At 31.6% G+C, this 14,501-nt stretch overlaps 2 protein-coding genes across 2 annotated transcripts; one reads left to right on the forward strand and one right to left on the reverse strand.

Moving 5' to 3' along the window:
* The first annotated feature begins 355 nt into the window (after window positions 1-355).
* LOC115712001 (photosynthetic NDH subunit of lumenal location 4, chloroplastic) lies at window positions 356-3,767 on the forward strand. Its single transcript, XM_030640199.2, has 5 exons — window positions 356-871; window positions 1,708-1,800; window positions 2,784-2,844; window positions 2,944-3,012; window positions 3,356-3,767. The coding sequence occupies exons 1-5, from the start codon at window positions 503-505 to the stop codon at window positions 3,433-3,435; spliced, it is 672 nt and encodes a 223-aa protein (XP_030496059.2). The 5' UTR covers window positions 356-502; the 3' UTR covers window positions 3,436-3,767.
* Window positions 3,768-12,769: 9,002 nt separating this feature from the next.
* On the reverse strand, window positions 12,770-14,140 carry LOC115715003 (heavy metal-associated isoprenylated plant protein 23). The gene is made up of 2 exons (XM_030643784.2): window positions 13,582-14,140; window positions 12,770-13,471 (listed from the first exon to the last, which is right to left on the reverse strand). Exons 1-2 carry the CDS (start codon window positions 13,736-13,738, stop codon window positions 13,173-13,175), a joined length of 456 nt encoding a protein of 151 aa, XP_030499644.1. The 5' UTR covers window positions 13,739-14,140; the 3' UTR covers window positions 12,770-13,172.
* Window positions 14,141-14,501: the final 361 nt, after the last annotated feature.

Here is a 14,501-nt window from a genome sequence, read left to right on the forward strand (position 1 = left end):
ATTATGAACTATGAAGTGACATTTTAATTGTTAACAATATTCTATAATAATTATTATATTAAATATGAAAAAAATAAAAAATTGATTATATAATTTATATTAAATTATGTTGAATCCGTTATTTAATTGTATTAATGGCAATATAATATTTTGAGTGGTGTCTAACATAATTAATCTCTCCATAAATTTTTAATAATTAGACTGTTAATTTATTATAATTAAGCTATTATTTATTTTTAAAAAATACCAAAAAAATAAAATAAAAAGACCCAAACATAAAATCAACATGTTACAATTTTTTAGAAAAATATATTTTAACTACAAGCTCAAGAACATTAGACAAAAAATACATGTTGCATTAGAGGCCCTTATCCAAATCCAAATTGAAAGACCAAAATTTTTCTTGTTGAAGTGGGGCCCTTTTATACTCTTCTTCTGTTTCCATGCAAACCCAAACAACCTCTCTCCCTCCCTGGCCAAACAGCATTTCTAACAAGCAACCATGGCCATATCTGCTCTGAGTGTTTCCACACCAAAAATCTATACCCATCAGAGCATTAACGCCATAGCTGCCTCGAAAAGGCCCAATTCATTTTGTTCATCCAAACCTAACGTAAATGCCGCTACGAAGCTTTCTTGGTATTCCAATTTCGCGCTTGGGACGAAGAAATGGGTTTTCGATGTTGGAATTGGGATTTTAGCAGCCTCGGTTGTTGCCATTTCACCTTTGGACGCCGAAGCCACAAGGATTGAGTACTACGCCACTGTGGCAGATCCTCCATGCGACTTCAATTTCGCTAATTCTGGACTTGGCTACTGTGAAGTTCAACCGGGCACTGGTGTGGAAGCTCCTTATGGGGAGCTCATCAATGTGAGTTTCTGAGAATTTTGACTTTGAGGTTGTCAGTTTGCCTTATTTGTGCTTCATAGGCAGCTTGAACATTTTGTTCCAATTAATGAAGTTTATCAATGCTTTCTTAAATTTTAAGTGTTGGTAATCCTCCAATATGTCCTTGAATTTAGATATTTGGTGGAATTGAAGTATAGCAAAACAATTTTAGTTTTCTATTGACTGTTTTTCTTATGGGCAACTTAAGTGGCAAGGCTATATGGATTAAGGCCAACTCAAATTAGCAAGTTGCTACCTTCTACATAATCACTGGTCATTCAGAGCTAGGGAACAGAATTGACTGCATAAAACACAGAAAGAAAACATAGTTAGAGTTATACAGATACCTAGAAAAATATATATAGCCCTTATGAAAATTGCAACAAAAGAAATAGGACTGTTCTAAATTAGAAAAAATGCTTATCCAGGGAATGCATTTATTAGGATATGCATGGTTCAAATTTGTTATTAATTTACAAGTTGAGGAATTGACATCTTCTTCATTTGACTCTGTTAAAAGAAGTTTGTCAAAACCAGAAAAATCTATTTTTCCCTATGTAACTTATTGTCACAATTCACAGAGTTTTGTGTTTGTTGTAACCTATCGAATTCAGTCTTAATAAATGCTCGGATGGTACTACTACGAAATGTCTCGTATAGATGGTTTAGGAATATGGAAATGTATGCTCATGAGTATAGCAGATATGATAGGTGCAACATTACAGATACCATGCATGCAGTTTTTGTTTGAATAACTACCTTTGGGCCATGCCTATGGAATTATGGCCCTTATATTTGTAGTTATTTTCTCACTACAGGTTCATTACACTGCAAGATTTGCTGATGGAACAGTCTTTGATAGCAGCTACAAACGTGGTAGACCTCTCACTATGCGCATTGGCGCTGGCAAGGTGTGGATTTCTTCAGGTTACTCTATTATATATCCAATTTGAATGTAATGTCACTTTATTTGATCAATAATATTTTGTTTCTTTAAATATCAATATGCATGTGTTTGCCAAAAGTTAAGACTAATTTTCAACATCTTTTGTTCTGTTTACTTCCAATGGTGATGGCATTTTTGTTTATCCACTTATAAGATGTATTAACTATGGGTTCACACTTCACACCACTGAGATTGTGTTTTTGTGATCACTAAATTTGGTTCGATAATCACTTATTTTTTATTCACTCCATGATTACATCCAATCGATCTTTTGTATATGTTATCTAGTAGAGAGATTAGCTCGTCTTCACATAGAAACTAAGTTTGCCTGCCTTATAAAACAATTAAAGCTTGTTCGATTTGATTTCTCATAAAGGCAAAATGCTTATCATAATTATTGTTATTAGTCCAGAGGAACTGTATAATGACAAATTTTTGATCTGCATTACTTTAAAATCTCATTTTACTTCTTTGTCGTCAACATCTTCTAACATGCCATCTCACAAGTTTGCTTGCCTTGTGAAACAATTAAAGCTTGTTGGATTTGATTTCTCATTAAGGCAAAGTGTTTATCATAATTATTGTTATTAGTCCAGAGGAAATGTAAAATGACAAAATTTTGATCTACATTACAATGCCATTCGTAGTAATGTTGAAATGTTTTCCGTCTTTGGTCTTATAGTTCAGGACTGTCAGATTTTATTGGGTTCTCTGAGTAATGTGTCTTTACGTTTTGTTAAACAGTCCGCTAATCGTGTTGCTCATAGTTTAGCTAGGCAATCTCGGTGTTTTGCTGATCGTAAGTTTCATGAGGGTCATATTCCCTCTGATTTGTTATCTCTTATTTTGAGCGATTGCTCTTGATAAAAAGACAAGCACAATTGACATGCTACAACACAGCGGTACTAATAATTGCTTTTGTCTGGACTTTATTTTCTTGATCTTCAGGTCCTTAAGGGACTGGATCAGGGAATCTTAGGGGGTGAGGGAGTTCCTCCTATGTTAGTAGGTATGAATTCGGCACAAACCATCTACTTCTGGTTCTTGTTTTATATGTTTCTCATTCTCGCAGAAGGATTTTCACCCCACCATTATTACACTTACACAGGAGGAAGACGAAAACTTTACATTCCTCCAGAGTTAGCATATGGTCCAGAGCCTGCAGGATGCTTTTCAGGTGCATTCTAATTACATTTCGAACTCTACCCTCTTTCTTTTTGGTTTGTTGATTAGAATGCATAGCCTCATTATTTGAAGTCTCTAAACACCTTTTTCTTTTATGAGGTGAAAAGTATAAACTTGGAATAATTTTTAACTAAACCTATAGCAAGTGGAAGACCAGAAACTTTCTGTTTCCTATAACTTCATAGTGAAGATTGATTTAATTCATTCCATGTGCTTCAAGAGGAGAAAGGAAAGAGCATATGCTGTTACTTATGAACTTATTGAAATAGTGACATTTTTCAGCTAAAAAGGAAAAGAAAAGAGATAGTGACATCTAATATGCTTTGTTCATATAGGTGACTGCAATATACCTGGCAATGCTACTCTTGTCTATGACATTAATTTTATTGGTATCTACTCGGGAAATCGAAAGTGAGGATGTCAAATTTAGTTTCACAACCGGTGAAGCCAGCAGAGTACAAGTTCCTAAGGTACCCTGAAAACAAAAAAAAATTATATTGTTGGACCGTGCCGAGTATGAAACCTAGATACCATAGGTACCTTTTCTTTTTTGCATAGTTAGCTTGCTTAAGCCATCAAGTTCTGCAATTCATTTTTATTGCCTTTCATTCTTTACATCGTGAAAATTGTAGTACTTCCTTTCTGTAGCCCCTTATATGTAAAAGACTAACATATATTATACATTTGTACATAATGCTCGAGGATATTCGAAACTTTATCTATATTCTACATGATTTTAAGCACTCATTTTATTTGTTATAAAGGTAAGCCATGACATGTATGTACTAGTATTTCAACTCTTTTTGAGGTTTTAATGTGAAATCATATATTGGCTTTGAAAGGAGCTGTTAATTTTGAAATGAAACTACGTATAAATAAGACATTGATATTGATATTCAAAAGTTCGTAAGTTTTGCACATGAATTTCTCTTTAAACTTCCTCTGGATCCAAGAAAGGGAAAGGTAAAGAAAAAGTAAAAAAGGTATAAAAAGAACAAAAGTTAATGCTTCCCTCAAGTTTGGTTGGGTTGAGAGAATAAAATAATTATAAAAACAAAAAGATTATTCTTTTCATTTGACAATCTGATTTTCTTGCCTCAGCCAAGATTTTTGAACGTTGGTTGGTATCAATAATTTTCTATTACTAGCGCCAAGACAAGTTCAAAACATTGCAAAAGTTATTCTGACCAAGTTTACTTCATCCTATAAATATAATGTAATATAATATAATGCATGATGATTTAGTAACTCAACTTGTGCAAGCCATTAAGATTTTTGCCTGTAACAGTTTGGAACTTCAGAGACGCAATCTAAGATTTCATTATGTCATAATATGTGATTTGAAAACTTTGTAAATATAAGAAGAGTTTATGTTCACGAGGCAAAGTTTTGCTTGTTACTAATTTCATCAAAAAAAAATTTTCAGCAGCCTTCTCTAAATAGGAAAAATACTGGCCATGAACAAATAGAAGTCAGCCTGCTTTCTTTTTATATGAAAATACAGCTGTGTTGAGTTGAGTTACCAAAGCAATGTTCAGGAGCAAAATTATATAATTAACATCACATAAAATAAAACCCCTATTGATTCGTCACAACAACAATCTAGGACTACGTTAAAAAAATAATAATAAAAAAAATATACGATAAGGAAAATAATTGTGCTACATACTAACAAGATACTTCTGATTCCTAATTAATCTCAATTATTCAATTAAAATAATATGATCCTAAATGACTACATATATTACACATCACTAAATAAAATAATATTGCGAAAGCACACAAGTATACTTAATCACTTCTGTAGTTTAATTCAATAAGACCGATATCATTCACACAGAAACTGATTATTAAGTACTATTTTATTTTCTGTTTGACAATTAAAATTACAATTGTTAAAATAATCAATAGCAAAATTAAATAAAGAACAACAAAAACAATAAACTTGTATCAAATAAATAAATGAGAAATTAGAGATTCTAATATCCTTTACTTTCCACTTTATCATTAATTAATGCTATTACAAAGATAATTCTTCTCACTAAGATGAAAGACATGCAAAAGTGTTAAATATTCCAGTTAAGAAATATAAAACTCGACCTAATGCAAACTCTTTATATTTCTATGAGAAATTTAAACGACAGGAAGCAATAAATTTAATCCTAAATCACATAGACAAATTTGATACTTTCCTTCTAAACTGAAATCTATGTCTATTCAATTTTAGCATATCCAAAATCTCACTTCTCAAATTTTGATTCAAATTCATAAATAGCATGTAAAAGTTGCGCAATCAATTACATACACAATAAACACAAATTGAATAAATTTTAAATAAAGAAGAAAATAGAAAAATAATATTATTTTATAATAAAGCTTCAAGAGATTCAATCAAAAATTCTAAATAGAATTTGGTTTATGTTCATCACTAGAAAATCTATAAACATGAAATTAACATCAACTAAAATTAAAAAGAAAAACAAAAAAACTCAAAATGATAGATTCAATATTTATCTAAAGCACTCCATTCTTTTCTTGTCTGGCCATCAAAAGTTGAGTCTCCACACTCAAAATCCCAATTAAACCTAATTCCTACATTTTTCCCAAGTAAAAAGATAAAAATAGTCTTCATTAGAAGTTTCTCCTGATATGTATTTTCAGGACAGTTACGCGGCTGCTCCAAATACCTCTCTGATTGCACAACTCCTCCAAAAACAATATTTTTCTGTTTTTTAGCATTCTTTGTCAAGTCTTCCATCTTTTTACACCAATTCCACTTCAAGTCCTCTTTAATCCACCCAAACTTGAAAACACATCAAAACAAGCGTAAACACGCACACCTAAACAAATTGTACTTCTCCTAAATTAATAACCTAAAGTAAGTCAAAAACTCACTTATCAAACTTCTTCAAATTTAACATTTACTCACCCTCGAGTAAAGATAAACTAAATACTAAAAAAAAAAAAGCAATGATTCATATGAATCAAGTTAACAACAACAAATTATGCCTCAAAATTATGAATATCTACTCATATAGTTTCATAAACTCAGCGATCACAACAATCGAGATTTTCAACCGATTTGTCTTTTGACTTCACTCTAATCCAAACAAATACATTCTCAATCATGATCAATAAATAACTTGAATTTAAATCAATTTATAGTTGTTGAGTATTTATTCTCAAACAATTAAATTACTATCTCATATGCTTGTATTATTTACTATTCTTCACTAAGTAGACAACTCATGCTCAAAATTTAAAAGAACTTTTTAGGCTCATAACAATGGTTTAGGTATATGGGTAGATAAAAAAAGTCATTGGAGCTCAATTATGCTATAAACATTACAACTACACAGATCACACTTGATATCACTTTATAATCCAATTACAATGCCCAAATCACTATCCTTTCTAAGATCAAGAAGTATCCATCATATGAATAATTTTTTTTCAACTACACTCTCCCAAACTTATTTTTCAACACACATTTATATATACTCAATAAAGAGTGTAGTTACTCTTTTTTTTGTTTACTTTCAAAATTTTCTCAATCTTTTTGAGAAATCGTGTTTTTGCAAATGCCAATAACTATATTAAATTTTAGTAAAAATACTGCTGTAACAATCTACAGCAGCAGAATGTAATTTTGTCACTGCAGAATATAGTTTTGCAGAAATAAACCAAAAATAAATAGTCCAGAATTTAAAAACTTGACACAAGAGAATTGTACGTGGTATCAATGTTCTTTCAAACACTATTAGTCCACGGGACTACGCCTAGATAATGAAATCAATTAGTGAAGTATCAAAGTTTACAAAAGCAATTGACTTAAATGAATTTAGACTCCCTCTAGTAATTTGCCGCAACCTTTTGTAATCCACCTTGCTAATCTAATCTCTGAAGCACACCAAGTAGTGAAGTCCCTTTAGCTATTGATGTGTGCTTACTTCCTTCTGAAGTAAGGCTTAAACAAATCTTCTCCTGAATATATATGCTCACTTTCTCTCGAAATGAGACTTGGAAAAGTATTCTCCTGAAGACCCACACTTGTTCAAAGCTTCTCTTCAACCTATTCTATGAATAGTATGCGATCATAATAAGAAAACCAAAACCTAGTTAAACACTCTAGGTTTTTACAAATGAAACACTCTTCTCACAAAGAAAGATATAAAAATATGAGAATAGAAGAGATAAAATCGTTTGGCTGCTCTTTAGGTCCTATTTATAGAACATAGCAATCAAACTAAACCTATAAAATGAAATAAAAAATTAAAATAAGTTCCATAATAATTACACCTATGAAAACAAAAACACACACACAAAAAATAACGAAATTGGGTTGCCTCCCAATAACACTTAATTAACGTCTTCAGCTAGACACTCTCTCTTTTTTATTCTCAACTCGGGTCAAGTCCACCTCGTGCATCCTTAAGAGCAAAAGTATCATAAGTGAAAATTATTCTTTTGACGAATCATTAGAACATTTACCCTCTCATATAACATTCGAGCCTTCCCACTAAAAACTCATTTCCAACAATGACGAACTGCTTGACTAACAATTTCAGCATTGGTTTTTCTCTTGGTGGTTTCCAAATTACTAACAGCACTATATACCACATCTACTCTACAACGAGTTGGAATATCAATTGATACCAAAACATTAAATATTACCTCTTCGTTTTGCACTCGCACCTTTAATTCCCCCTTTTGTACATCAATTATTGTCCTTCTGGTAGCTAAACATGCCCTCCCAAGAATGATCAGAATATTTGCATCTTCCTTCATATCAAGAATAATGAAATCAACTAGGAAGATGAATTCACCAATTTTACCAAGACATTGTTAATTACTGCTTAAGGATGCTTAACCGATCGGTAGGCCATTTGTAATAAGACAGTTGTTGGGTGAGCTTCTCTAATTTCAAATTTTAGAATATGGATAAAGGCATAAGATTCATACTAGCCCCTAAATTGCATAAGGCATTTGTTTCAACTGAGTCTCCTATAGAGCATGGAATGTTGAAACTACTCGGATCTCTGAGCTTGGGAGGTAGTTTCTTTTGTAAGATTTTACTGCACTCCTTAGTAAGTGTCACAATTTCATAATCTTCCAACCTTTGTTTTTTTTATAAAATCTCCTTCATGAATTTCACATAAATTGACATTTGTTCCAAAGCCTCGGCAAATGAAATATTTATGTGAAGCTTTTTAAACACCTCAAGAAGCATTAGATTTATACGACTCCGCTATCGGTTGATCACTTTTTAAGGTCAACACATTGAAAATGAATAAATTTTTAATTATTAGAGATTTTGTTACATCAATGGAAGAAAATCAACATATATTAGAACTCAAATGTAAAATAATACATGGACTAAAAAATTAATTAAATAGATGTTATAACAACATACTACATTATATATATGCATATATATAAGAAAGGTAGAAGAAAAGAGATTACATCACATGTAATATAAAACACACACACACATAATATGAAGTAGGGGTATACGTTGGTCGATTTGATCAGTTTACGTTACATTTTATTTAACCCAATATAAAGATCGGTTTACAAAAATCTAAGTGCAACCCGCCCAATTAAGAAAAAATAAAGTTTCAACTCGCCTAATGAATTTGTCGGTTTAGTCGGGTTAACCAGTCCAAACTGAGCACTAATATTTTTTTTCACATTCAATTGTTATATTTTAATTATTGTGATAATGAGATAAATATAGAGATTAAATTTAAAGTTCAAATCATCCTTCATAAAAAAAATATAGTAGTTTAAACTATCTATGTTTTATAAATATGTATATAAATTATATAATATATAGATTATATATAATAAAAACATATATATATATATAAAACTCTTAATCGGGTTGGTCAGGTTAGTTCGGGTTGATTGGGCAGGTTATATTTTCGTTGGATTTTTCAGTTTGCATTTTTCGTCGGGTTATCTCGGTTTGATTTGGGCGGGTTATTCGGGTTGGATGGTTTACAAAAATTTATGTAGAGCCCTAATATGAAGAAGAAGATCACTCACTGATAACATTGAGTGTAGATTAGTGGAGATCTCCATGACTTGAATAGGATATACACACCTTTGTCCAAAACCTTATTTCCCCTATCTTTAAGCACTTAGGAAACTCTCTAGGATATAGCTTTGGGAATTATCAAGCCTTGTATTTTCTAGCAAGTGTGTATTGATAGAAAACTAGGCCACACAAATGAGAAGTTTAGACTCCTTTATATAGTATTTTAGATATCACCATTTGAAATTCTAACACATAACATCCCATGGATGTTATGGACTATATACTAAGTATAAATGAGAGTAAAATAGATTTACCTCATACACACACCATAACTCCTATAACATCAAGAATTTTAAATTAAGATGCGTAACACTTTTTTACACACTTAATATAGGTGGTAATTGTGGAGATTACCACGGGGCCTTCCTCACGTTCGTCCCGTAAGTGGCTCTTCCTGCATTGGTACTGCAACATTTTGAGTCACTCAAGCTGCAGTTATGGCCCATTCTAGTTCCTCATTTCTTCGATTGGATTCTACGAGCCTCCAATGGAGTTGTCAATTTTCTAACTCCACAATGGGGACATATCCTGTGGGGTCATATGCATTTGACTTCCTTCTCTTAGAAATTCTTTCCTTAGGGCCACTTCTCTCGGAGTTCCTGGTAAGATCTCATCCTTGGTTGGTCTGAGTTTGTGCCCCCTAGGGCTCCTTCTTGGTTGACGTGTGGTCTCTTCTTCTACGATTGGTTCATCAAGTTGAGTATTTTTCATGATGAAATGAAACAAGGGGAGATGTGTTTCAATTTTTTTTTTTCTATTTTTTACAAAGGCTCTCAATGAAAGTACCAAACTGTTTAGTCATATTTTTGTTAACCATAAATAAAGCCTTATAAATAAAAATTAAGTATTTATAATTAATAATATATATATGTCAAACACTAAGATTTTTGTAGGTAGTTTTGTAATTAAAATCTACATACTTTACGAGTCATTATTATTTCTGAGCATTTCTTGGTAGTGTACTTGGATTATAAAGGAATAACTATAAATATTTACTTAATCTCACATTGTCTTCTCTTACCAAAATGATCCATCCCTTTTTTCTTAGGTTCTGTCCCTATTTATAGGGTTTTTACTATGACAATTATTCTTTTTGATCTGATCTAGGTAACCGTTCATAAAACGTGAATAATCTTCACGTTTCATGTTTACATGTGGATAAAATTAAATAACTGTTGATAACCATCTTTTGATCTTATTTGGATGTAGTCTCTTCTTTTTGAGGTAACATATTCTAACCATGACTCGTGTTTTTCCATCGATGTTCAGGAATAGCTAGTCGCGTTCTGTGAGACGCTAGTTAAGATATTTATTCTCGCTATAGCCTTTCACAACAACGCTTAGTCTTAGTCTTCTGATATTCTGAAATAAGTTGTATTTTGCTTATTGCCCTTAATCTTTCAATATACTCACGAGTATGTGGGTCAATGAGTTGCAAGCTCTTAAAGAACTCATAATTTACCCTTTCTAATGATACTGTATCGATCTGTTACACCCAAAGAGACTTTTATCTTTATCATCTTGCCATACATCGCTTATCTCGTTGTCTTACTGCCAATGCATAATACGAGACTGATATTGCTCGTTATTAGTTATCTCTCTTAGACAATTCATTTATTACTGACTTTTCACAATTTATGTGTCCAATTTTTCACATGTCATGTCTATATTTATGGCTCAAAATATAGGCATAAAAAGTAATAAAGTTTAATAACCAGGTTTCTCTGGCTTCTTCATTGGGTTTAGTTTTAACAGATTTTAGACATTGCTTTTCTGGATTTCAATTTGCTAATCTTTCTTTTTGTTCTAGATCTTCAAATATTGTTGCTCACATTTTAACTAAATATGCCTTATCAGAAATTATTAGTAAGATGGTGGCCTAATTATCCTTCTCGTATCTATAAACTCATTTTAAGTGAGATTATTTACTATAATCATAGTCCACTACCCTTTCGTTTAGAGCAACTATTTCCTTGAAAGGTGGTTCTTTGGAGTTTCTTTCTCAAAAAAAAAATAAAAAATAAAAAAAATTCTTACGTTTGGTATGCAAATAAAAATTGTATATATATGGAACAATTTTACTAAACAAATTTAACTAAAAATATTATTATTAAAAATATTAAACCATTAAATTTTGATCCAATAAAGAATAATAATAGAGAAATTTAAATTTTTATACTTAATTTAGCTACTTAATTAAAAAAATATATAAAAATACCTATTTTTACACTATATCAAAAATATATTTATATAAAAAATATTTAAGTAAAACTCATTTTTTTTTAATTATTATTATTTAGCCAATAGAAAAACCTCAGCCCATATAATGTAAAGATGAGAGATTTTTCTAATTAAATAGAAAAATTAAGCATAAAAATTCAATTCTTACTAATATTACCTCTTCAGAGATCCTATTCCTAGGATATTGGATGAGCATGCGAGCCATCGAGGAGTGGCAAGCACCTACTAAGGTGAGTGAGCTACGATCATTTTTAGGGCTTTTAAACTATTACAGAAGATTCATCGTAAGTTACTCGAAAAGGGCTGCTCAACTCAAAAATCTCCTAAAGAAGGACGTACATACCGATCATGGCACTGCACTGATCGGCCGGATGAGTGTCAAAGAGCTTTTGAGGACCTAAAGCAGGCAGTGATTGATGATCCCGTATTGCAGTTGCCAGATCACACTAAGTCATTTGAAGTACACATGAAAGCATCAGACTATGTCGTAGGTGGTGTGCTAGTATAATAAGGTAACCCAATAGCATATGAGAGCCGAAAGCTCAATGAGACAGAAAGGCCTGGTCCAAGAGAAGGAGGCGACATCAATATTGCACTACTTGAGAACGTAGAGGCGGGTCACGATTTGTGGTCAAGACGGATAATGTGGCAATGAGTGACTTCCTGACCGAGAGAAAACTCACGCCAAAAGAGAGACGATGACAAGTTTGATTGATATGGTGCTAGAGTGTAAACTTGATAGGGTTAATACCCATTAAAAGTACACCCATTTTATTTTTCGCATTTTTTTCTATATTTTTATTAGCTTTTCTTTTTTCACTAAAATCTAACTTTAATACATAGCATAAAAGTTAATTACAAAATAAAAACTGAAATAAATATATGTTAACATAAGTTTTCACTTTATACATGTTTTCGATTTTTTAATTGCTTTCATAAATTAATGTGGAAAGAATGTAAAATACATTTCCAGCCCAATATTTTAATATATGATTTTTTAAAAAAAATTAATGAAAAATATAATTTTTATTGGAAAAAATTAAAAATGATGTAAGAATAAAAATAATTTTTAGTAACAGAATTACTCCAAATTTTAGGTGACTATGCCAAAGTATAATATAAATGAAAAATAGAAAAATTAAATTTTAGTAATACAGTTTAAAATATAACGGAGGGAGAGTATTGCTCCAATTATTAGCATATAAAATGACAAATAGAATCAAAAGGGCATGTTTTTCTTCTTCTTCTTCTTCTTCTTCTTTTATTAAAGAGAGGGGCTTGTTTTTCATTAATGAGGTCAAGTTTAGCTTGTTACTTTTATGACATGAAATTACAATGACCTTCTCTTCTTTAAATGGGAAAAAATATTCACTAGTCACTAGTCATTAACAAATAGTAGCCAGCCTGCTTTCTTTTTAGAGGAAGATATAGCTGTGTTGAATAGATAAAGCAATGCCAGACATGTACAAAATTATGTAATAATAGAAAGAAATGAAAATATGATGAAACTACTATTGATTCATCACAACAATTCATGACTCTACAACCAACCCCAATACCCACAAACCAAAACCATTTTCACTCCTCCAAGAGGACCAAGACCCTCTCAGAGAAAGAGAAAAAAAAAAAAAACTAACCTAAACTTTAAAACCACATACTACACAATGGCCAAGTGTAGAGAAGAGATACTAACAAAAATATATCAAACATCACCAAATCTTAATTCCTACATGGCTACATGGAAAGAAATTTTGTAAAGAGAGAGAGCTAATTAAATGGGAATTTTACAGTTATTCATAGAATTTTGGGATCTACATGATAGAACAGGCATTTGGGTTGTCATCACTGAACATGGTGATGTAAGGGTCATCATATCTTGTAACAGTGCCAGTTGTGGCAGTGTTCTCAACTTTCCTTACATGACCAGGAGGAGCTTTCTTGTCGTAAGACTGAGCTGCATAAGGCTGAGCCACTAGGTTGTAAGGTACATAAGGCCATATCTCTGCTTTTTTTCCTGTTGACTTGGCTTTCTTAAGCACTTTGCTTGCTTCCACAAAACCACTAACACTCACTTTCTGTTGCTTCCTGTTTATGTCCACAGATTTAACTCCTGCAAAACCATGAATTCATTTTATCATTAGCTCAACCAAAAAAAAAACAGGGGACAAAGAAATAAAACCAAACCCCGAATACATATATGTATAAATATAACTTACTTACCACTTAATGAAGAGAGTGCCTTTTTAACTTTAAGCTCACACCCATCACAGTCCATTCTCACCTTCAGGTCAACTGTCTGCAATTGCTTCTTCTTCTTGTGTTTATGGCCACTTCCCATTAGATCAGACAAATACTCCAAAGTTCCTCCAACTCCCATCTTTTTTTCTCTCTCTTTTGATGAAAAAGAATCAAAGAGTAAACTTGTGAAATGTAAAGTAGGATATCAAAATGTTGAAGCAGAAGTAGAAAGCTTTAGACAGAGCAAAGAACAAGAGTTTGTTTTTATAGTGCTTTTGAAAAGAAACAAGAGAGAGAATAAGGCAACAAAAAATTAAGATGGTGGTTTTGTTGAAGAAAGAGTTGAGTATTGAGTTATTTATATATAAAAGAAGAAGAGCATTGGAAAGTGAACTCTAAGAAACTACAAGGAAGGAACTTCCTTAACTTACAAATGGATTCTTTCCTTGCCTTCAAACATACAAAGAAGAAAGAAAATGTTTAAATATATTTAAAAGGCTGTCTCTGAATACCTCTTTAGCTTATGATATTTTCTTTTACACAGGCCTACTTATATATATAGAGAGGCCTTTGATCAGATTTCAAACAGAGAAAAGGTAATGGCCCCACATACATCAGTAAATTACAAAACAAAAGTTTTTATAACCCTTCATTTTTTATTTTTTAAGTTTTATGTATTGGAACAATGTTTCAATGTGCAATTATTGTAATCTATTTTATTACTTTTGGCTTCCTTAATGGAGCAAGCTTTATCCTTTTCGCTCAAGAAATAGTTTTGCTATCATACCCCTACCGAAGATATGATTATGAGGGGCTTGGATGCAAAATCAGTTAAACAGATAAAAGAAAGGCACTACATTTGTTCTCTAAAGTAAAAAACTAAAATTTCTTTAAAATATTTG

The sequence above is a fragment of the Cannabis sativa genome, chromosome 4 (assembly GCF_029168945.1).
Source record: "Cannabis sativa cultivar Pink pepper isolate KNU-18-1 chromosome 4, ASM2916894v1, whole genome shotgun sequence".
Taxonomy (NCBI): Eukaryota; Viridiplantae; Streptophyta; class Magnoliopsida; order Rosales; family Cannabaceae; genus Cannabis; species Cannabis sativa.

Coding starts and splice junctions, on each gene's coding strand:
- LOC115712001 (XM_030640199.2), top strand. CDS start 503: ATGGCCATATCTGCTCTGAGTGTTTCCACACCAAAAATCTATACCCAT. Junction 1,801..2,783: donor TGCGCATTGGCGCTGGCAAG/GTGTGGATTTCT, acceptor CTTGATCTTCAG/GTCCTTAAGGGACTGGATCA. Junction 3,013..3,355: donor GCCTGCAGGATGCTTTTCAG/GTGCATTCTAAT, acceptor TTGTTCATATAG/GTGACTGCAATATACCTGGC.
- LOC115715003 (XM_030643784.2), bottom strand. CDS start 13,738: ATGGGAGTTGGAGGAACTTTGGAGTATTTGTCTGATCTAATGGGAAGT. Junction 13,472..13,581: donor GGCACTCTCTTCATTAAGTG/GTAAGTAAGTTA, acceptor ATGGTTTTGCAG/GAGTTAAATCTGTGGACATA.